This window comes from Lithobates pipiens, unplaced genomic scaffold (genome assembly GCF_037356315.1).
Source record: "Lithobates pipiens isolate NorthernLeopardFrog02 unplaced genomic scaffold, aLitPip1_a1.2 Scaffold_1, whole genome shotgun sequence".
NCBI lineage: Eukaryota > Metazoa > Chordata > Amphibia > Anura > Ranidae > Lithobates > Lithobates pipiens.
Window position 1 is genome coordinate 203,227,091 of NW_027507685.1, and position 25,206 is coordinate 203,252,296.

Here is a 25,206-nt window from a genome sequence, read left to right on the forward strand (position 1 = left end):
AATGTGCCTTTAGTTACACTTTAACCAAACCAAAAAAAGCCATAAAATGTTAGAAATTAATTAGAGAAAAATGTTCCATTCTGCACGTTTGAATTTTCAAAACTAAATATTTGATCCCAATAATGATGAAAGAATCAAACAAATATTCTTAAAATAAAACTAATTTTAACAAAATTCTACTATTGTATTGCCAGCTTATGGCCTTATAGAGATAATTCGTTTAAACAGCAGAAATAGCAGAATCAGCTGTCTGAAGGCCAGGCGCAGATTAACAGAGTATAGATTCCAGACAAGTAAGAGGCCAATGATGAGGATAAGCACTGTACAAATGCAGTCCAAACAATACACAGCAAAAATCCAAAGCAAAAGAAGTCAGACAGAAATCGGAGACAGACTACATATCTAAATACAACTTGTAATAATTTATAAATGTTAACAATCCGCATTACAAACTTGCAGCCTACAGAAGAGGAGCTGTGTACTCAAACTGAAAGGAAACACGAGGCATGTTGACCTAGAGCAGTATCTTAACTCAAGAATTTTCTGAATGTTTTATCTTTGGCCTCCAAAGGAGAACAAGGGCATAGGCTTCTGTAGCAAATGATAACTATACATTTATTTACTAGCGTGCAGTAGAAAAAAAGGAATAGGCTTCAATGTGTAAACTATTGAACAAACTTCCCATACAATTTCTTACAAATGCCTATTCTTGACTCTGGTTCTCTTTAAATGATCTCAAGGCAAGCCATGATTAGGGGTGCTTAGCTAGTTTTCTTGGTTACAGTGTAATTTAAACCTAAATACAGTGCATACAGCGGGTATAGAAAAGACCACAACACATTTTTCTCACCTCGTCTTTCAGGACAGTACCTAGAGAGAGAGCGCAGCTCTACCCACTTCCCAGGAAACGCTGCACTCGTTTTTTTAAAGCCTGGACATTTCCACCATGGCCTCAGTTGTAGTCTTTCCTCCATCCATGTTGGAAGCGCTGCAGGGCACCAGGGGTGTGCTGAGCTCTCTCCACGTAGAGAAGGATTAGGACATACCTGGTGTTTTCTTGTCTGCTGGCCAGCCTAACACCCCCTGACTGGTGGGGGGTGTTCCAGTGTCTTTCCCTTTTTTGAGCCCGGCGAGGGCAGAGGCCGGCGGAGGGTCCCACGCCGATAGACCATGGGGCGTGGAAGGAGTGCAGTGACTGCACTAGGCTCTCTGGCTTCTAGGCCTACTCTCTCTTCCGGGTCCTTAGTGGCGGGTGACGTCACTGCTGGATGGGGCGGGACTTCCGGTGGTGTGCAGTGGCTTCCGGTTCCGGCCGCTGGAACACAGGAGGGGGAAGCAGCCTCACGGGGGCAATTTCTGGTCCTTGCAGCGATGGAAGTACCACTAAAATTTGAAATAAAAGGCGCTGGACGTCTGCTGGAACCCTGGGAGAAATGGAGCCAGAGGAACCGGCAGCGGTGGTGGGAGCAGGAGCCACAGGCACAAGCTAGACCCAGACAGGAGAGGCAGTGGCCTCTGTTAATTCGACCTGGGCTATGCTTGTTTTTTCCCTCTCTTCCTCCCCTGATGGAGGGGGGGAGAGAGAGCCTGCATCACACTCCTCAGGTGATATATATGGGGAAGTATGATTTACAGCAGTGATGTTATGGGGTATATTGTATCGCTGACTGTCTATGGGTCTGCTGGGGAGAAGATCTAATCTGCAGGGTTTATTTATGGTATATTTTGTCTGCTTGGTGTTTTTTCAGACAAAAGGTAAAGAAAAGACAAAGCACGTCCCCCCCCCCCCAGAAACAATGTGCCTCATGTAAGGCTTCCCTTAGGGATTCTTGGACCAAACCTTTGTGCAGGTCCTGCATAGCAGATTTGGTCAGAGAGGGGAAGTGCCTTCTGCCCAACCTAGTGAGATCCTCACTTCATTTCAGAAGGAGTTGGAAGACACTTTCCAGTCCTTCCGCTCCTATCTGGATAAACGTCCGGTGGCACAACCAACAGGTGGTTCACCGTCCAGCCCTCACATGTCCTCTGCTACTCGTAGAGTGGTGAGTGAGTCGGAGGAGAGAAGTATGTCTTCAGGGTCAGACGAGGGGGAAGGCGAAGAAAAGGAGGTTTCTTCCTCCTGTTATGGGTAGCCCTTGGAAGAGGTAGATGACCTATTGAAAACCATACATACTACCATCAACATCAAGGAGGATAAGACCCAATTGCCCCTACATGACAAAATGTATCAGGGTATGGATGAGGTGAAACATCGGGTGTTCTTGGTACACAAAGTGTTGACAGAGGCTATAAAAAGGGAGTGGAATGACCCAGAGAGGGACCCCCTTTTTTCCAGGTCTCTTAAAAGGTGTTTTCCTTTTGCTGAAGATAGCGTGCAAGTTTGGAATAAGAGGCCTAAGCTTGACGCAACTTTGTCACAAGTATCGCGAAACACAGATGTAGCTTTTGAGGACATGGGGGTCTTGAAGAACACTATGGACAAGAAAGCTGATTTCTTGTTAAAAAAGGCTTTGGATTCTACTATAGTTAATCTCAAACCAGCAATGACATCAACAGTCATTGCCAGAAATTTAGAACACTGGTTAGAGCAGCTAAAGGGCCATATTGGCTATCCACAAAGCTTATAGGGCTGCGGAAGTCGAACCCCACGCAGGGGTAGTGGCCCATTCATCTCGGTTCTGTAGCAACATCCTGGGGCTTCACCAGGGCGAATCTGCAAGGAGGCCACATGGGCCAGTTTCTCCACCTTTGTGTGTCACTAAAGGATGGACCTGCTCTTGGCAGTAGAGCAATCGTTTGGCAGGAAGTTCCTGCAGGCAGTGGTCCCACCCTAAGAGGTAAGTACTTGCTTATCATCTCCAGGTGCTGTCCTGAAAGACAAGGTGAGAAAACCTTAGTTAGAATTACTGGTAACGGTATTTCTACGAGTCTTTCAGGACAGCACGGATGACCCTCCCTTGTTTATGAATGTTAATATGGTGTTATTGCTGTTCTGCTTATATATTTTCAGCATGGTTGGAGGTGCTCCATAACTACTGAGGCCATGGTGGAAGTGTCCAGGCTTTAAAGAAATGACTGCAGTGTTTCCTGGGAAGTGGGTGGAGCTGTGCTCTCTCTTCAGGTGCTGTCCTGAAAGACTCGTAGAGATACCGTTAGTGGTAAGTTTAACTAAGGTTTTCCATGTGGCCTTAGAACCTTCAAGGTACATTTAAGGTGGTAAGATGAGACTAAAATTTAATGATTTGGCCTCAACTCCAAGCGATATGTCTGGCGTAAATCCAACACAGCTCACCATCCAAATAACACCATTCCTACAGTAAAGCATGGAGGTGGTAACATCCTGTTGAGGGGATGTTTCTCTGCAGCAGGGACTGGAGCACTTGTCAGGATAGAAGGAAAAATTTTAAAAATAGAATGGGGCAAAACACTGTCAAATTCTTGAGGAAAATCTGCGGCCCTCTGCCAGAAAGTTGTCATTGGGAAAGATGGTTTATCTTCCAACAGGACAATGACCCAAAGCACACAGCAAAAATTACCACACAGTGGTTGAATGAGAAAAAGGTGAATGTCCTTGCATGGCTTAGTCAGAGCACAGACTTAAACCAGATCAGTGGAATTAATTGAAGACTGCAGTCCACAAATGGTCACCAAATTTAACTGAACTTGAGCAGTTCTGCAAATAAGAGTGGGCAAATATTGCAAAGTCTAGATGTGCAACGTTAGTAGAGACGGATCCCAACAGACTAAAGGCTGTAATTTAAAGCAAAAAATGGTCCAACAAAATACTGACATAATCCTTTCTCCAACTCTGTGATTCTGTTTTTTAATTGTTTTTATTTTTTATGACATGTTGGTGTTCTATCCTTTACTTGGATATTATAGGTTATAAAATTATACTACCGCTAAAGCTGCCTTTACACATGGGTTGGGTAGTTTAGAAGTACCAATGTGAGTGGTAAAATAATGTTTCTCAACTGCAGTTGCAGTGACGGCTAGATCTCTTTGAAATGTACCTGTGTGTAGTTAATTTTAGATCAGAAGCCATGGAATAAAGTACTAAGTGATGTTTTGCTCTTATTCTAGGGAGCCAATATCCTTCTAAATGACAATGGAGATGTTAAACTAGGTAAGTGCATATTGCTGATTGCCAGATTTTTAGGTTTTACCAGCTCTTCAGAAAAGTCAGTGAGATTTTTGATGCGAAAAAAAAAAAAAAAGTGAAGAAAAATTTTGTGTAATAAAAAGAAACCAATCAAAAAATGCAATTTACTGTTTATACCACACTTGATTAGGTCAAAGAGGAGCTTCAGTCATTAGCATGAAAATTAATTAGCAGCTACAAAAACTGACAGTCACCTGTCCAGGGATCTAGCGCTGTCCTCACCCAAGCTGGTTTTTCACCAGTTTTCAGACCCCGGCACCAGAATTGGGGGTGTGTACTTCTTAAAACCAGTTACCTGCTCCCCCCATCCCCAGAAGAGAAAAATATGACAAATAGGTCATAAAAGGGGCAAGGAGGAGGAAGAGCGTAACTTCCCCTTTTGAGTGAAGTTCCACTTTAAGGCCACAGTGGCATAAACATAAAAAGATTTCAAGTGTATCTTCAGCTTCCAGTTTTGGAAGTGTAAAAGTGCTTAAACCTCTGTTAAAGCAGAACTAAACTCTTAGTCAGCAATAACTATGTTTAATCCTTATGCTTCAAGCCTTAGTAAATAAATAGGAGGGTATACTATATTTACTTTTTTTACCTTTCTTCGGTTGCTTCCTAGTTTCTGGCCTAGGCTAAAATGATGTCATATATCCCAAAAGTCTTAATGGACATCTGGAAGAGGGGCTTTCTCAGCTAGGCAATTCCACCTGCCTGCATGCCTGTGCTAAGGCCAGATGGATTCCAGGAAGTAAATTCTAAATGAATCATCTGTCACTCAAGATGGATGCAGCTAGAAATGCTAGGGCAGGGGTCGGCAACCCGCTGGCTGCCGCTAAATCCCTAACCCGTCAGTGTCTGGGATTGATTCACGAGCATGTGGCCATTGGACAAGCCATTGGATGTTTTAATACTGTTATCTGCAAAAGTGTCTGTTATATGATAGAACTGCAGCCATATACCTCATTAAGAGTGCCACTTGGTGATCAGATGACTCCTCGCCTCTCTCCTTCCCTCCTGACTGAAGTAATTCTCGGCCACGCCTGCTGAATTGTCAGACAAGAAGCAGAGAGAGGCGGTGAGTCACGTGAGTGCCAAGTTGCACTCTCCATCCACAGCCACCACTGTACCCCCCGTTTACAGCCACCACTGTACCCCCCAGTCACCTCTGTATCCCTCCCTGTCAGCAGCCACCACTGTACCCCCCAGTCACCTCTGTATCTCCCCCGTCGGCAGCCACTACTGTACCCCCCATCCACAGCCACCTCTGTATCCCCCTGTCCACAGTCGCCTCTGTACCCTCTGCCCCACCCTATCCACAGCCACCTCTTTATCCCCCCCATCCACAGCCACCTCTGTATCCCCCCTGTCCACAGTCACCTCTGTATCCCCCCCTGTCCACAGTCACCTCTGTATCCCCCCCTGTCCACAGCCACTTCTGTACCCCCCTGTCCACAGCCACCTCTGTGTACCCCCCTGTCCACAGCCACCTCTGTGTACCCCCCTGTCCACAGCCACCTCTGTATACCCTCCTGTCCACAGCCACTTTTGTATCCCCCGTCCACAGCCACCTCTGTACACCCCCTGTCTACAGCCACCTCTGTGTACCCCCCGTACCCCCCCTGGTCTACAGCCACCTCTGTGTACCCCCGGTCTACAGCCACCTTTGTATCCCCCCGGTCTACAGCCACCTTTGTATCCCCCCCAGTGGCGTTACTATAGCGGTGCGGGGGGTGCGGCCCACACTGGGTGACACCCACCAGAGGGGTGACACCAGGGCAGTCACCAAAAGCTATAGCTTGGAGCGGTGCGAGCAGGGCATTCAGCCGTGCGGGGGACAGGGGGGAGGCTGCCTATAACACTCCCCAGCTGTCACTCAGGCCAGGATCTCCAATAGCTCCCATGGCAGTCGGATTAGATGGGCGGAGCTGGGGGTGTGGCTGCCTCCTCCACTCCTCCCACAGACCCCTTCATGCGGATCCCACAGCTGAAGGAGTTAGACCCGAGGACACAGCAGCCCCGCCCACCCGCCCGGGTCTTCATCTGCAAGCATGAGGTAATCAGAGGTATGCTGTAAGTTACTGCACAGCACATTGTCACACATCCCTACCTGCCTTGTACCACCCCAAACCTGCCCTGTGTCACCCCCAACCTGCCCTGTGTGACCCTAAACTGCCCTGTTCCAACCCCAACCTGCCCTGTACCACCCCCAACTTGCCCTGTAGCACCATAACCTGCCATGTACCACCCCAACCTGCCCTGTACCACCCCAAACTGCCCTGTGCCACCTCCAACCTGCCCTGTACCACCCCCAACCTGCCATGTACCACCCCCAAACTGCCCTGTGCCACCCCAACCTGCCCTGTACCACCCCCAAACTGCTTGTACCACCCTCAAACTGCCCTGTGCCACCTCCAACCTGCCCTGTACCACCTCCAAACTGCCGGGTGCCACCCTCAACCTGCCCTGTACCACCCTCAACCTGCCCTGTACCACCCCCAACCTGCCCTGTACCACCGCAAACTTCCCTGCGCCACCCCCAACCTGCCCTGTGCCATCCCAACCTGTCCTGTGCCACCCCAACCTGCACTGTACCACCCCAAAACTGCCCTGTGCCACCCCAAAACTGCCCTGTACCACCTCCAACCTGCCCAGTACCACCTCGAATCTGCCCTGCACCACCCCAACCTGCCCTGTGCCACCCCAACCTGCCCTGTACCACCCCAACCTGCTCTGTACCACCCCAACCTGCCAATATACCAATCCAACCTACCCCATACCACCCCAACCTGCCACTATACCACTCTATACTACCCTAACCTGTCACTATACCACTCTATACTACCCTAACCTGTCACTATACCACCCTATACTACCCTAACCTGTCACTATACCACCCTATACTATCATATACAGTGGCTGGCTTTGGGTGCGCCCCGTGACCGTGCGCTGCCTGCAAGGTGTGAGCAGCCTAGGCGGGGGGGGGGGGGGTGACATATTTTACCGCGCCGGGTGACACCAACCCTAGTGACGCCACTATCCCCCCGACCACAGCCACCTCTGTACCCCCCCATGTCCACAGCCACCTCTGTGTACCCACCTGTCCACAGCCACCTTAGTATCGCCCCTGTCCACAGCCACCTCTGTATCCCCCACCCCCCCAACTTCATTTATTAGCAGTTGAATGGCCCTTAAGTGTAAAAAAGGTTGCTGACCCCTGTGCTAGGGGGTTGTTTTTCTGTAATTTCTCATCAAAATAAAGCATAGAGACATGAATGGATGGGTAGATGGATGAGTTTGCTTTGAATATTAAACATTAAATAGCATTTTCAGTCTGTGGTGCTTAGATATAGATAAGTTCTGCTTTAGATTGGCCATACACAGATTGAATCTTCCAGTTGAACCGGCCGAGATTCAAACCATTAGTGGGCAGGCTCAATTGATTGATCAACTTGGGTGCAACTGCCCTGCCCGATTCACTTACGATTACCGTAAGCGGCTGCTGTAGCCACTAGTGATGCTCACTGTCTTCTGGCAGCGAAGGGCTTGCCCCGCCTTCCCCTGCTAGGAGAAGACAATGGCCCAGCAGGATGGATTCCCGCATCAACACTGTCTATATTGATGGGGGAATCAAGCTAATTTCTTTCCTGCAACCAAGGGAAGAAATTTACTTCATTATTGCCGGCCTTAAGTTCTTTTTGCTATATTGCGGAAGACGTGTGGCATGCTGGACAGGTATTGATTCAAAAAAGATAAATGGGTTTTCAATTTAGGTCGCTCCAAAGAGTACCAGCCAAGGGTTGGCACCAGGGATGAGCTTTATGTTCGAGTCAAACTCATGTTCGACTCGAACATTGGCTGCTCGCCAGTTCGCCGAACAGCGAACAATTTTGGGTGTTTGCCGCAAATTTGAAAGCCGCGGAACACCCTTTAAAAGTCTATAGGAGAAATCAAAAGTGCTAATTTTAAAGGCTTATATGCATAGTATTGTCATAAAAAGTGTTTGGGCCCCTGGGTCCTGCCCCAGGGGACATGTAAAAAAAAGTTTTAAAAACGGCAGTTTTTCCAGAGCAGTGATTTTAATAATGCTTAAAGTGAAACAATAAAAGTGTAATATTCCTTAAAATTTCATACCTGGGGGGTGTCTATAGTATGCCTGTAAAGGGGCGCATGTTTCCTGTGTTTAGAACAGTCTGACAGCAAAATGAAATTTCTAAAGAAAAAAAAGTATTTTAAAACTACTCGCGGCTACAATGAATTGTCGGTCCGCAATACACATAAAAGTTCATTGATAAAAATGGCATGGGGATTTCCCCACAGGGGAACCCCGAACCAAAATTTTTTAAAAAAATGCGTGGGGGACCCCCTCAGGGGCGTACCAAGCAGGGGGCAGGGGGGGCGTTCTGCCCCAGGTGCCACACATTGAGGGGGGTGTAAGTGGCTGGGTGGCATTGCTATGGGGTTCACTCTGCACTCAGACAGTCTGACATAATCCTGAAGGGAATCCCTGGCTCTGGCTGCTCAGTTTTTTGTGAGTTTTTTGTGAGCTGGAACACCCCCAGCACTGCGGCCGAAATAGTATGGTCTAGTTTCTGTTTTCCCCTGCTAGCTCCACCCACCACTGCTGAGCAGCCGAGCTGAGTGTGTCATCATTCAGTGCAGGGGTGGTTACTGTTACACACTGTGTCCACATCATCTTCCAGAGTCTAAACCTCCCTAGCAGAAGCCGAGATCCGAGGTGAGCTGGTAATAGGGGATGTGTGAGCTGTGAGAAGACGTTGGAGGAGTGTGTCTGTCCTGGCATCCTTACTGTGCTGCTCTGTCATAGAAGGGGGGTTGCTGTGTAGTAGGTATAGTGTAGCTAACCTGATGGGGGGGGGGTGTGTACAGGTTGCAGAATCCAGGCGTGTGCTATGTACAGGTTGCAGAATGCAGGCGTGTGCTATGTACAGGTTGCAGAATGCAGGCGTGTGCTGTATACAGGTTGCAGAATGCAGGCGTGTGCTGTATACAGGTTGCAGAATCCAGATTTGTGCTATATACAGGTAGCAGAATCCAGGCGTGTGCTGTATACAGGTTGCAGAATTCAGATTTGTGCTATATACAGGTAGCAGAATACAGGCATTTGCTATGTACAGGTTGCAGAATGCAGGCGTGTGCTATGTACAGGTTGCAGAATGCAGGCGTGTGCTATGTACAGGTTGCAGAATGCAGGCGTGGGCTATGTACAGGTTGCAGAATGCAGGCGTGTGCTATGTACAGGTTGCAGAATGCAGGCGTGTGCTGTATACAGGTTGCAGAATGCAGGCGTGTGCTGTATACAGGTTGCAGAATCCAGGTGTGTGCTGTATACAGGTTGCAGAATCCAGGTGTGTGCTGTATACAGGTTGCAGAATTCAGATTTGTGCTATATACAGGTAGCAGAATACAGGCATTTGCTATGTACAGGTTGCAGAATGCAGGCGTGTGCTATGTACAGGTTGCAGAATGCAGGCGTGTGCTGTATACAGGTTGCAGAATGCAGGCGTGTGCTGTATACAGGTTGCAGAGTGCAGGCGTGTGCTGTATACAGGTTGCAGAATGCAGGCGTGTGCTGTATACAGGTTGCAGAATCCAGATTTGTGCTATATACAGGTAGCAGAATCCAGGCGTGTGCTGTATACAGGTTGCAGAATTCAGATTTGTGCTATATACAGGTTGCAGAATACAGGCATTTGCTATGTACAGGTTGCAGAATGCAGGCGTGTGCTATGTACAGGTTGCAGAATGCAGGCGTGTGCTATGTACAGGTTGCAGAATGCAGGCGTGTGCTATGTACAGGTTGCAGAATGCAGGCGTGGGCTATGTACAGGTTGCAGAATGCAGGCGTGTGCTATGTACAGGTTGCAGAATGCAGGCGTGTGCTGTATACAGGTTGCAGAATGCAGGCGTGTGCTGTATACAGGTTGCAGAATCCAGGTGTGTGCTGTATACAGGTTGCAGAATCCAGGTGTGTGCTGTATACAGGTTGCAGAATTCAGATTTGTGCTATACACAGGTAGCAGAATACAGGCATTTGCTATGTACAGGTTGCAGAATGCAGGCGTGTGCTATGTACAGGTTGCAGAATGCAGGCGTGTGCTGTATACAGGTTGCAGAATGCAGGCGTGTGCTGTATACAGGTTGCAGAATGCAGGCGTGTGCTGTATACAGGTTGCAGAGTGCAGGCGTGTGCTGTATACAGGTTGCAGAATGCAGGCGTGGGCTATGTACAGGTTGCAGAATGCAGGCGTGTGCTATGTACAGGTTGCAGAATGCAGGCGTGTGCTGTATACAGGTTGCAGAATGCAGGCGTGTGCTGTATACAGGTTGCAGAATCCAGGTGTGTGCTGTATACAGGTTGCAGAATCCAGGTGTGTGCTGTATACAGGTTGCAGAATTCAGATTTGTGCTATATACAGGTAGCAGAATACAGGCATTTGCTATGTACAGGTTGCAGAATGCAGGCGTGTGCTATGTACAGGTTGCAGAATGCAGGCGTGTGCTGTATACAGGTTGCAGAATGCAGGCGTGTGCTGTATACAGGTTGCAGAATGCAGGCGTGTGCTGTATACAGGTTTCAGAGTGCAGGCGTGTGCTGTATACAGGTTGCAGAATGCAGGCGTGTGCTGTATACAGGTTGCAGAATCCAGATTTGTGCTATATACAGGTAGCAGAATCCAGGCGTGTGCTGTATACAGGTTGCAGAATTCAGATTTGTGCTATATACAGGTAGCAGAATACAGGCATTTGCTATGTACAGGTTGCAGAATGCAGGCGTGTGCTATGTACAGGTTGCAGAATGCAGGCGTGTGCTATGTACAGGTTGCAGAATGCAGGCGTGTGCTATGTACAGGTTGCAGAATGCAGGCGTGGGCTATGTACAGGTTGCAGAATGCAGGCGTGTGCTATGTACAGGTTGCAGAATGCAGGCGTGTGCTGTATACAGGTTGCAGAATGCAGGCGTGTGCTGTATACAGGTTGCAGAATCCAGGTGTGTGCTGTATACAGGTTGCAGAATCCAGGTGTGTGCTGTATACAGGTTGCAGAATTCAGATTTGTGCTATACACAGGTAGCAGAATACAGGCATTTGCTATGTACAGGTTGCAGAATGCAGGCGTGTGCTATGTACAGGTTGCAGAATGCAGGTGTGTGCTGTATACAGGTTGCAGAATGCAGGCGTGTGCTGTATACAGGTTGCAGAATGCAGGCGTGTGCTGTATACAGGTTGCAGAATCCAGATTTGTGCTATATACAGGTAGCAGAATCCAGGCGTGTGCTGTATACAGGTTGCAGAATTCAGATTTGTGCTATATACAGGTAGCAGAATACAGGCATTTGCTATGTACAGGTTGCAGAATGCAGGCGTGTGCTATGTACAGGTTGCAGAATGCAGGCGTGTGCTATGTAAAGGTTGCAGAATGCAGGCGTGGGCTATGTACAGGTTGCAGAATGCAGGCGTGTGCTATGTACAGGTTGCAGAATGCAGGCGTGTGCTGTATACAGGTTGCAGAATGCAGGCGTGTGCTGTATACAGGTTGCAGAATCCAGGTGTGTGCTGTATACAGGTTGCAGAATCCAGGTGTGTGCTGTATACAGGTTGCAGAATTCAGATTTGTGCTATATACAGGTAGCAGAATACAGGCATTTGCTATGTACAGGTTGCAGAATGCAGGCGTGTGCTATGTACAGGTTGCAGAATCCAGGCGTGGGCTATGTACAGGTTGCAGAATCCAGGCGTGGGCTATGTACAGGTTGCAGAATGCAGGCGTGGGCTATGTACAGGTTGCAGAATGCAGGCGTGTGCTGTATACAGGTTGCAGAATGCAGGCGTGTGCTGTATACAGGTTGCAGAATGCAGGCGTGTGCTGTATACAGGTTGCAGAATGCAGGCGTGTGCTGTATACAGGTTGCAGAATGCAGGCGTGTGCTGTATACAGGTTGCAGAATGCAGGCGTGTGCTGTATACAGGTTGCAGAATGCAGGCGTGTGCTGTATACAGGTTGCAGAATCCAGGTGTGTGCTGTATACAGGTTGCAGAATCCAGACATGTGCTGTATACAGGTTGCAGAATCCAGATTTGTGCTATATACAGGTAGCAGAATACAGGCGTGTGCTATGTACAGGTTGCAGAATGCAGGCGTGTGCTATGTACAGGTTGCAGAATCCAGGCGTGTGCTGTATACAGGTTGCAGAATCCAGGCATGTGCTGTATACAGGTTGCAGAATCCAGGCATGTGCTGTATACAGGTTGCAGAATCCAGGCATGTGCTGTATACAGGTTGCAGAATCCAGGCATGTGCTGTATACAGGTTGCAGAATCCAGGCATGTGCTATATACAGGTTGCAGAATGCAGGCGTGTGCTGTATACAGGTTGCAGAATGCAGGCGTGTGCTGTATACAGGTTGCAGAATGCAGGCATGTGCTGTATACAGGTTGCAGAATGCATGTGTGTGCTGTATATTGCTGTGTGTCTACCACCCACCTATAGTAGCTGAGCTGTGAGCTTACCTGGTAAGGGGGGGTGGTGTTGCTGTGTTCACAAACCAGGTATAGAGTAGATGAGCTGGTCTGATAAAGGGGGGGACTTACACCCACATCTTGCAGCCATCAGATCCATCCAGCAAGCAGCAGGTCACAGCGGCATCTTGCCATCTTCCCTGCGGCCATCAGATCCCATCCACAGTCCAGCAAGCAACACGCCTTGTCAGCAGGTCCGTTCACAAATCTGAATCAAATCATCAATGCCAATGCTGTCCCCAGGGACAGATCCGATCCAGAGATCGCCATACAGTGGGATATCTGGATCAGATCTGTCCCTGAGGACAGTAGATATGGGCCATACTTTGTATTGTCAGCTGTATCACTCTGATGTCTCCCTCATAGCAGCTCCAGTCCAGCTCTCCACTTTCCTGACCTTGGCACAATCTGTCCAAAAATGTGGCATCTGCTGACACCTCTGTCCTGTCCCGTCTATTGTCACTGGCTACCATGGATGAACAGCATCGGCTGTTATTACAAGGAGCGGGAGGGGACGTCCCCATCCCCCCACAGCTCCGCCCAGGTCTCCCATCCCACCCGCAGACTTGAGCCACCAGCCAGCTGGCCAGAGACCCGAACAAAGCCGAATTTGCCTTTGATCAGGTCTCCGATGTAGAAAACTGGAAGCGACAGCACAGTGTCACAGTGTCAGCCAACAGCGCCATTTAAAAAAGAAAGCAGAATTAAAAAACACTGATCTTGGCAGAGGAGGGTGTTTTTTTTGTGGGTGTTTTTACAGTTGGGGGGGGGGTGCCAGATATAGGATGGGCCCTGGGTGCCAAATGCTCTAGGTACGCCCCTGGTCCCCCTAAATTCCATACCAGGCCCTTCAGGTCTGGTATGGATATTAAGGGGAACCCCTCGCCAATTTAAAAAAAAAATGATGTGGGGGTCCCCTTAAAAATCCATACCAGACCCTTCAGGGCCTCATCCCCACAACCCTTGGTTGTGGGGGTCTGCGGACGGGGGCTTATCGGAATCCGGAAGCCGAAAGGGGACCCCCAGATCCCACCCCCCGTGTGAATTGGTAATGGGGTACAAAAGTACCCCTACCATTTCACTAAAAAGTGACAAAAAGGTTAAAAAAGACTAGAGACAGTTTTTGACAAGTCCTTTTATTAAATTCTTCTTCTTTCATATTCTTTCTTCTGGTCTTCCTTCCATGTTCTTGTTTCTCCAACTTCTTCTTCTCCATCTTCTTCTTTATCTTCTTCTTCCTCCGCTCTTCTAGTCCTGCATCTTACTCCGGCTTCTTCTCTGCGCCGTCTGCGCGATCTGCCTCCGTGGCAGTCTTCAGCCACGTGACGCTTCGATTCTTCTGCCACCCGGTATCCTCCTCTGATGCACGGAGACTCCCATAGTGGCGGATCGTGTGGATGGCGCGGAGAAGAAGCCGGAGCAAGATGAGGGACGAGAAGCCCAGAAGAAGATGAAGAAGAAGATGAAGAAACAAGAAGAACACGGAAGGAAGACCAGAAGAAAGAAGATGAAAGAAGAAGAGTTTAATAAATGACTTGTCAAAAACTGTCTCTTGTCTTTTTTAACCTTTTTGTCACTTTTTTTGTGAAATGGTAGGGGTATATTTGTACCCCATTACCAAATCACACAGGGGGGAAGGATCCAGGGGTCCCCTTGTTAAAGGTGGCTTCCAGATTCTGACAAGCCCCCCGCCCGCAGACCCCCACAACCACTGGGCAAGGATTGTGGGGATGGGGCCCTTCTCCCCATCAACATGGTGACAAGGTGCTTTGAGGGGCTACCTCAAAGCACCCTCCTAATGTTGAGGGCATGTGGCCTGGTAAGGTTCAGGATGGGGGGCACTCTCTCCAGACCTGACGGGCCTGGTATGGAATTTAGGGGGACCCCCACACGTTTTTTTGTTTAATTTTGGTTCGGGGTTCCCCTGTGGGGAAATCCCCATGCCGTTTTTATCAATGAACTTTTAGGCTCCATGCACACCGGAGCTCATAAACTGCAGTTTATTGGAGTTTGGGTATTTTTTTTTAAAAGCCCATAAACTCAACTTTATGTTAGCCTATGTGTCCATGGACACACACACATGGACATTTTTTAGCTTTAATGAGCAGTGGAGTTTATGTGTATTGTGGACCGACAATTCTTTGTAGCTACGAGTAGTTTTAAATGACTTTTTTACCTTTAGAAATGTCATTTTGCTGTCAGACTGTTCTAAACACGGGAAACATGGGCCCCTTTACAGACATACTATAGACACCACCCCCCCCCCCCCCCCCCGTGTACGAAATTTAAAGGAGTATTACACTTTTATTGTTTTTCTTTAAGCATTATTAAAATCGCTGCTCCCGAAAAAAAAAGTTTTTTAGACTTTTTCTTGCATTGATACATGTCCCCTGAGGCAGGTCCCCAAACACTTTTTAAGACAATACCATGCATATAAGCCTTTAAGATTAGTACTTTTTATTATTAATGTTCGTGTCCCATAGACTTGAACGGTGTTTGCGTGTTTGAACAAATTTTTTGCCTGTTCGCATGTTCTGGTGCAAACCGAATGGGGGGGGGGGGGGGGAGGTTTCGGCTCATCCCTACATCCCTAGTTGGCACATGTCTTTTGTATACTGGTGGTTGAAGAGGAAAGCATTAGACATGTTTCTAAAATCCAGAAGTTGATTTTATTACAGGTCATTGCTCATGGGCAGTTTTTATTGCTGTTTGTGTCCCTGCTGGGGAGATTTCTGCTCCTTGCTTGTGTTTAAGACTATTGTCACTGAAACAAAGTGAGAGAAAATCCAAAATTTTAAGATCACACTGAAACAGGGGGCCAGATCTTCCAATGGGGATACCTGTTTCAATCTTTCAGTGGGCACACCTGCAATTTAACTGGTAATATCTTATTTTTGCAGCTGATTTTGGAATTTCAGCTCAGCTCACAGCAACCTTTGCCCGGAGAAACTCCTTCATTGGAACACCTTACTGGTAATGTACTAAAATAAAATAAAACTAGACAGATTGTTCGGTAAATTTGATTGGTTGCCACAAATTTCTGCACTTTGGACATTGCCCTTTTTCTATGCACTGCCAAATTAATTAAAACCAGTTCTGCTTGCCAGCCTAGAGAGTGTCTATAAGAGCAGAATATCAAGACAAGCCTGTTGAACAAGGCGCCTATTCATTCTTGATAATTACTTTGTAAGTGCATCATAATCGTAATTTCTTATGACTAATCTGTAGGAAGGAAAACTAAATAGCTCACGACTATTCAGACTGAAAGGGTAAAAGCTACAGAATTGATTTTAACTTGAGTATAATTACCTTTAATTGTGCATTCTCTTCAGATGTTTTTTCCAATTTTTTAGGATGGCTCCAGAAGTGGCTGCAGTAGAGCTGAAGGGGGGATACACAGAGCTGTGCGATGTTTGGTCTCTTGGAATTACAGCCATTGAGCTCACTGAACTGCAGCCCCCTATGTTTCACGTACACCCCTTAAGGTAAACATACAAACTACTATCTAGAAAAATAACAATGAAATATCATACTATTAACCATCATGGTACATCGGGCACTTTTAAGACCACTAGGGGGCGTATGCCCACGGCGTGACGCAGGAGCCAATGTATGTGGCCTGTGTCTGCGATGTCTGCCGGCCACCCACGATCGCTCCTGAGAGAGAAAGAAGGGGGATCTGTCAATGTAAACATTCTCTCGGGAGGATAGACAAGATTGTCTGTTCCTACTGATTAGGAACAGTGATCTGTTTCCTCCCCCAGTCATTACACTGCCCCCACAGTTGGAAACACCTCCAGAGGGAACACTTAACCCCTTGATCGACCCCTAGTGTTAACCCCTTCCCTGCCAGTGACATTTATACAATAATCATTGGCTATTTTTAGCTGATGACCATCATTACTAGTAAAAAAAAAACAGTAATAAAAATGCCATAAATCTATCCTCTATTTTGTAAATGTTATAAACCAATCAATATACGCTTATTGTGAATAAACTGAAATTAAACCTATAAATCAAATTAGAATAGGCAAAATTAGTAGTGAATTAAAACACAGAAATACGTGATGAATGAACATAAAACACCCAGTGATAAGTGACAAATTATTTAAACAGTCCTGAATTTGTAACATAATCCAAAAAAGCAATCTTCTTAAGTTCCTCGATCTTCCACCACACCACGTGCCTATGACACCTCTTCCTCTGAAGAACACACTCACCGACTTATAATGCCTCCCACTCTCGTGTTCGGCTTCATCGCAATTAAACCCTCACCTGGGTTAAATAGCGATTATCCGCTTAGTCCATATAATAATTATCATGGTAACTCCATATGTGAAAAAATAAAATAAGTGCTCCACATAGCGTGATAATGTTTCAACCAGTTTAATAAATCACACTAACACTCCATTAGTTAAACACACATCTCGCACAGTGGAAAAAAAGCCTTCAAAATAACACACAGCAAACAAAAAACAATGGTTCAGCGGTGTACTGTGGCCTCAGCGGACCTGAAGTGTATGCTCAAACGATATCTCTCACCCACTCCCAGGTATCTGCTTTCGGCAACAGTGTAACTTCTCAGATAAGCGGCGTCTAACGTCAGTGCGATTGATTGCTGTGTAGCCATGCCCCTGACATGTTTCGTCACTTAGACTTCCTCATGGGATTGGCTACACGATCCATCAATTAATCCTTTTACAATCAACCCTTTCAAGTCATGTGACCGCATAGTTCGCACACGCGCACTATGCTGAGTTCAATCCACGCACACGCACACTCCGTGTCCCCACGGCCGCATTACTACAGTGGAAATCACATTAATTACATTGACTGGGTGGTATATCAACTATTTCACAATAGTAGGAGCTTAATTCCACCTTACATGAAGGATACCTAAACAATAACAACCTTACTTTTGAAGTGATGGTATATACAATCTAAAAATGAATCATTGAACATTATATAGAAGAATCAGCATCTTAGATAATAACTAAAATTAATCTATTAAGTTAATAAATTAAATTAATGGATGAGCATTAATATCCCTATACTTAAAAATAACTATAAAATAAATAAAACTCCAGAGTGATAATCTAAAAATATATATAGTACCCATTAAGCGTCCACAATAGCACGATTGTGACAGCATACTATTAATGTTGGGTATCCATATATATTTCCATAGGGACTTAAGTATTGGAGTATTGATGTCATTAAATGACATTAGTCTCTCTCACATTAATAACGATATAGGTCCACTGGTAAGGTCCCCTCGCGTGAGGAAGCTAGTCTAACTGTCACAACCACCAATACATAGCTAATCTTGTTTATAGATGTACCCTATATTTAGCCTAAATCAATGAAGACCCCTCAGTGTAGTTACCTGTAGGGGCTATTTAAATTGATAGTAAAAAATCATAAAAATTATTATTACAAAAAATCATACGAATATCATTATGAAGGAGTTTTTTATATTTTTATAAAAATTGCATAAAAATCGCCTGGAAATTTTTTTCGAATATCAGGTCGCAAGAAATTACAACATACTGTTAGCAAGGAAAAGTGCCATACCCCTCAATTAATTCAGAACCCCCCCAACACAATTAACACTCAGTGCCATACTCCAGACACTGATCGCAACCCCAATGTCTTTCATATGGCACTGAGTCACATCAGTATATATCAGATCAAAAATTATTAATAAAGCAGTTCAAGTCTAGCTCTATGTTTAACCCCCTGGGTGCCAGACTTTTCATCAGGCAAATCCAGCGGGTTTCCCTTTGGGATAAATCCCTTACCTTATTGGAGCTCCTCCAGGAAGGATGGATGGTATCTATCCCACAAAATTGTAACAAAGAAGGATCTTTATTATGTTTCTCTTTAAAATGTAATGGCACACTATGATCCCGGAAAAAAATATTTTTTTAAGTTTACCAAGTAGTTCCTCAGAGAAAATCTCTTATGTAACACAAGGAATTGTTAACTTTATTGAAGTTTTAAAAACTTAGTACTGAAAGATATTGAGGAACTAACCCCAAGGAAACAAATCAACCCGGAGTACATTAGGGAGGGTATCAGATCATTGGAGGAGATGCCATCCAATTGAATGCTACAGTTAATACTTTTTTGGTAACAGCTGATGTGTGCTCACTGTACACCATTATTCAACATGAGGATGCAGCTTTGGCATTAAACTGGGCACTCAGCAGAAGAGATGACATCCCACATTCACAGAAAAGGTTTTTGGGACATGCACTGGAGTACTGTATGTCCCATAATTACTTTTGTTGGGATGGTCATTTCTTCTTACAACAGGTTGGCGTGGCTATGGGAGCTAAATATGCTCCCAGCCTAGCCAACCTGTTTATGGTAGAATGGGAAGATAGATATATCTTCAGCAAAAGATATCCACAACTTCAATTTTATCAAAGATTCATAGATGACCTCCTGTTTATTTGGGAGGGGTCATATGAATCGGTTGTGGAATTTTTGGACAGTTTAAATGTGATTAACAACATTATAAAATTGGAATATCAAATTAGTGAGACCACCATTATTTTTTTAGATGTAAATATCGAAAAAGATGGAAATGATACTCGCTAATAAAGCTTACTTCAAACTCACGGACCATAATAGCTATTTGTTGATCAATAGTGGGCACCACTGCTCATGGATTAAAAATATACCTAAGGGGCATATATTAAGAATCCAATGTAACTGCACGAAGGTAGAGGATTACATCAACAATCACAGGTTCTGAAGGAAAAATTTGTGCAGAAGGGTTATACAGAGGAGTCTCGGAATATAATTATTCATGAAGTGTCCGAAATTCCAAGAGAAGTATGTCTAAAGAAGAAGTCTGAGGACCAGGATTCAAATAACCAACACCAATTAGGCTTTATATCCAATTTTCACTGTCAATACAAATAAGTAGAAAGTATATATAGGAAACATTGGCATATACTATGTAGGGATAGACATTTGGGAGACGTCTTAAATAACCAGCCCAAGCTCATATACAGGCGAGCCCCATATTTTGGAGACCAGATAGTGAAAAAAATATTAGACCCCCCCAAATCAACAAACTTTAAAAATTAATTTGAAAGGGTTATTAGCCTGTAGAAAATGTACATGCTGTAGGACTGTCCAAATAAGTAACAGGGGTAGGACAGAAGTCTCTAACAGGGATAGTGAAACCTTTGAGATTAAGGAATTCATCACCTGCAATTCTTCACATGTAGTATATCTAATGTGGTGCCCATGCGGGTTACTATATGTAGAACTAAGAGACTGTTAAAAGTCTGTATAGCTGAACATTTAGCTAATATAAGGAAGGGCTTCTGGCATCATAGTGTGTCATTATATTTTAAAGAGAAACATAATAAAGATCCTTCTTTTGTTGCAATTTTGTGGGATAGATACCATCCATCCATCCTGGAGGAGGTCCAATAGGGTAAGGGATTTATCCCAAAGGGAAACTCGCTGGATTTTCCTGATGAAAAATCTGGCACCCAGGGGGTTAAACATAGAGCTAGACTTGAACTGCTTTATTAATAATTTTAGATCTGACATATACCGATGTGACTCAGTGCCATATGAAAGAAAGGGTTGCTGAAAGTGTCTGGAGTATGGCATTATTATTTCTGTGTTTTAATAGTGCTACTAATTTTGCCTATTCTAATTTGATTTATAGGTTTAATTTCAGTTTATTCACAATTTTGTTTAATGTAGCAGCTTTAATATTTCATTATTTTTCACTTGGCACAGTGGTGGTAGAAGATATTAAGGGCGGATACATAGATTTTTTTTACCAACAGTACAATATATGCTTATTGCAATTTTTTTTAATTTTTTTACGAAAAATATGTAAAATACATCAAAATCAGTTCCTCAAGATCCTCACCTTTCTCATGGAGTCAATCAAGTCAGTGGTTTCTATCCTAAAAGGAGAACTACTGGCATCTATCAAAATCAGGGATGCATATCTGCATGTCCCTATATTTCCCACTCACCAAGGGTTTCTGCGGTTCAGTGTAGAACAGCAGCAAATTCAGTTTGTAGCCTTGCCCTTTGAGCTAGCTACAGCACCCTGGGTGTTTACAAAAGTTCTGACCCCACCTTTAGCCAGGTTAAGGGCACAGGGCATAACAGTGTTGGCATACCTAGATGAACTATTGCTAATAGACCACTCGATGGCTCCTTGGAGCAAAGCGTGTGCATTACAACCAAATGCCTGAAAAATCTGGGTTGAATTCTCACACTAGAGAAGTCTTCCTTAAAAAGGCTGGAGTACTTGGGTCTGATAATAGACAAAGCCCAGAAAAAGGTGTTCTTGCCTCAGGCAAAGATTAACTCCATAAGAGAGCTGGTGTGGGTGGTCAGGTCAAAAGAAGATCCCTCCATTCGCCTTTGCATGAGGTTGTTAGGAAAGATGGTGGCTTCATTCAAATCGGTTACCTATGCCCAGTTCCATTAGAGACTGCAAAACAGTATCCTGGAACAAAATTATTCAAGCTTTAGACTTACGGCTCTCCCCAAAAGTGTTCCAGAGCCTCAGTTGGTGCTCGGTACCCGGGAATCTGCAGAAGGAAAAAACCTTCATACCAGTTACCTGGAAAGTGGTAACAACAGATGCCAACCTTTCAGTACTGGAAAATACAACTGCCCAGGGACAGTGGTCCAGAACCGAAAAAGCCTTGCCCATCAACATCCTAGAGATTCGGGCAGCACATCTGGCTCTGAAGCCCTGAACATTCAAGTTACGGGATTGTCCTTTCAGGATCCAATCCGACAATGGCACAGCTGTGGCCTATATCAATCGCCAAGTGGGCACTAAGGGTCACACAGCGCGTAGATTGGCGGACCATATTCTAGCTTGGGAGGAAAGGGATGTTCCTTGCTTATTGGCAGTCTTCATTCCAGGAATAGAGAATTGCCAGGGGGACTACGTGAGTCGCCAGCAGTTGTTCCCAGGGGAGTGGTCCCTTCACCCTGAAATCTTTCTGGCTATATGCCAAATATGGGGGGGATTTTGGACGTAGATCTTTGGCATCCTTTAACTTTATGTCAAGGACAAGGGATCCACTCACATGCAAGACAGATGCATGGTGACCCCATGGGGTCAGTTTTCACTAAGTTAGGCTTTTTCCTATTCAGTTGCTGCCACGGCTTCTTTGCAGGATCAAGCTGGAAACAAAGCAGGAAATTACTGTAGCTCCAGCATGACCCAGAAGGACCTGGTATGCAGATATTGTAAAGATGATGGTGGAGGATCCATGGTTCCTTCCACTACGGCCAAACCTATTCTGACAGGGGCCGATATTCCACCCTAGCTTACAAACTCTGAGTTTGACAGTTTGGCTATTGAAGCCCACGTTCTAAAGAGACATAGTCTCTCCATGTCAGTGCTTTCTACCTTCATTAATGAAGCCGGCTTCCAGATTTTTATATAATATAAACTCTGGAGGGCTTATGTTTCCTGGTGTGAATCCAAGGGTTGCCACCCTCGGGAATATAACTTTGGTAGAATTCTTGTTTTTTCTACAAGTACAAATGAAGCTGGCCTTGAGTACTATTAAGGGCCAAGTCTCGGCTTTATCGGTCTTATTTCAAATACCGCTTGCATTCTTTGGTCTGGGGTTTTTAGAGGGTAAGGGGTAATGCAGCTTATTCCGCCAGTTAGACCACCCTTGAACCCTTGGGACTTGAACTTCGTTTTTTGTTGGTATTGAAAAAAACAGCCCTTTGAACCGTTACAGCATACTCCCTTGGTCCTTCTGAGAGGGAAATAGTGTTTTGGGTTGCTATACCCTCTGCAAAAGGTTATCGGAGTTGGCTGCACTTTCCTGTAAAGAAGCCATATTTAATTATTAAGATGGTTTTAGGCTTTCACCTAAACCAAGATATTGGCCTACCGTTGGGTTTTTCCAAAACCAGGTTCTAGAGTAGAGAACTCACTACATTGTCTTGATGTAGTGAGGGCAGTCAAGGTCTATTTAAAGACGACTGCTCAGGTCTGAAAGACTGATGTTTTATTATGCTGCCAGAGGGTCCGGGAAGGGACAGGCAGCATTGAAATCCACTATTGCTAAGTGGATTTGGCAAGTTATAATCCAGGCCTAATGGTTAAAAGGTAAGATTTCACCTTTTCATGTCAAAGCGCACTCTACTAGAGCAGTTAGTGCTTCTGAGGCAGTGCATCGCAAGCCTACATGGCTCAGAACTGCAAGGGCGCAACTTGGTATGCAGTCCATACTTTCACCAGATTTTATCAAGGGGATGTAAAAAAGGGCATGAGGATATCGCCTTTGGGTACAGTGTGCTGCAGGCAGCAGTATAGGTCCTCAAGTCTGTTGGCGCCCTGTGGGTTGTGTCTTTCTCCCCTCAAATAGCATTGCTATTGGACGTCCCACATAGTAATTACTATGGTGCTCTGTGTCCCGTGATGTACAATAAAGAAAATGGGATTTTTATAACAGCTTACCTGGAAAATCCTTTTCTTGGAGGACATCACTGGATCCCCTCTTTTGGGATTTAAGTATATTGCTTTGCTACATAAACTGAGGTGTTCCCGATATGGGAGGGGTTATATAGAGAGGCAGCTTCCTGTTTAGGGTGTGCCAGTGTCCATCACCTGAAGGTGGCCTATAACCCACATAGTAATTACTATGGTGTTCTGTGTCCTGTGATGTACTCCAAAAAAAGGATTTTACACGTAAGCTGTTATAAAAATCCTATTTTTTACATTTTTTGGGGGTTATTTACTACAGGAAACAGCAAAAAAATTGTTTTTTTTTTTTCAAAATAGTCGGTATTTTCTTGTTTATAGCACAAAAAAACTGCAGAGGTGATCAAATACCACCAAAAGAAAGCTCTATTTGTGGGAAAAAAAGACATACATTATGTTTACGTATAGCGTCGCACGACCAATTGTCAGTTAAAGCGACGCAGTGCCGCATCGCAAAAAATGGCCTGGTCATTAGGGGGCAAATCCTTCCGGGGCTGAAGTGGTTAAACAAAAACTCTAAACCCAAAAGCAAAAATGTAGTACGTTGTAGCTGACAAGTCCTTGGATAACCAGATCCCTTTTATTTTATTACTGATTTTGTTTTCTACCATACTGGAAAACTGTTCCACTTAAGGGCTTGGTTTATAAGGATGACAGACATCCCACATTTATACAGAGCAGTAATAACAAAACTCTATCACATACTCATGGAGAGGTTTCACTTAGAAACTGACCAACCAACCAAGTCTCCGACTTCTGAACTGTTATTTGCAGCTTAATCTATTCCATAGGCGGGACACTTCTCAATTCATTAAGAATTCACTGACAAGTGCATTCGACCTGTGTATGATCTTCTAATGTGCGTCAACCTGCTTTAGGGCCAGTGTTGCAAGTTGATGGGAATGCCAAACCCACTTGAAGCAGGTCACATGCAGATCAGAAAAAGGCCAACTGCAGGTTAAATGAACCTGTCATTGATTCATATGTATACTGTATATAGCTGTGCTAAGTAAAAAGAACTGTCGTTATATATCAAATATTAAGCACTGCATCTATTTAATGCATCTATTTAGTGCATCTATTTAACACAACTGTGCTCTCAATAATCAATGCATAGAAAAATAAAATTTACAAAAATAAAGCAAACAAAAAAGTGTCCCTAAAGTATTCATCACATTATGTCATATTTTAGGCTTCATAAAGTCTTTCTTATATTCTTCTGTGCAAACAAACTCCCAAGTGCCACCACCTTTGGCACAGAACACTCACTGGATGACCATGACCCTATTCACAATATGGTTTATATAGCACTTTTCCCCTTTAAGGGAATGGGGTCCTGGATCAGCAGCTCAATCTTTACCTCCTACAGTCTCCACTCCCTTCCTGCACTACCCTGTTATGCCCCCTAAAGACGTCAGCACAACAAAATGCCGTGTCGGGGCAGGCTGGACAAGAAGAGATGTTATCCCACTGATGCAAACTGTAGTGAGAGATATCTATGTGACAAAAGCACCACTCATGCTGTGGATTGTTTTTTGGACCAGCGGAGTTACTGCTATGTGTGATTAAGCGTTGTTATCCTGGTGCAAGGCTGTGTACCAATGAATTGTGAGTGAGCATTTTTATGGTTTTAGAGTGTAATTTTAAGTAAATTGAAGATTTTACACCATGCAAGTTTATTTTCTTGCGTGGAGACTGTAGGAGGTAAAGATTGAGCTGCTGACCCAGGACCCTCTTCCATTAAAGGGGAAAAGAGCTATATGACCCATATTGTGAATAGGGTCATGGTCCACCGATGAGTTTTCTGTGTCAAAGGTGGTGGCACTTGGGTGTTTGTTTACACAGAAGAATATAAGGAGCACTTTATAAAGCATGAAATATCATATAATGCAATGAACACTTTATGGATACCTTTTGTTTATATGTTTTTGTTTGCTTTATTTTTATTTCTTTTTCACTTTTTTTATATGCATTGAGAGCAAAGTTATGTTAAATAGATGCACTATTTA

General features: G+C 44.9%; 1 protein-coding gene across 3 annotated transcripts in view; it reads left to right on the forward strand.

The window, feature by feature from the left end:
- MAP4K1 (mitogen-activated protein kinase kinase kinase kinase 1) overlaps window positions 1–25,206 on the forward strand; it is a 250,064-nt gene that overhangs the window by 144,424 nt on the left and 80,434 nt on the right. For all 3 annotated transcript variants that reach the window (XM_077480613.1, XM_077480595.1, XM_077480604.1), the window contains 3 exons: window positions 4,084–4,126; window positions 15,588–15,660; window positions 16,041–16,172. In XM_077480613.1, the coding sequence (XP_077336739.1) occupies window positions 4,084–4,126; window positions 15,588–15,660; window positions 16,041–16,172 (248 nt within the window). The remainder of the gene's footprint in view (window positions 1–4,083; window positions 4,127–15,587; window positions 15,661–16,040; window positions 16,173–25,206) is intronic.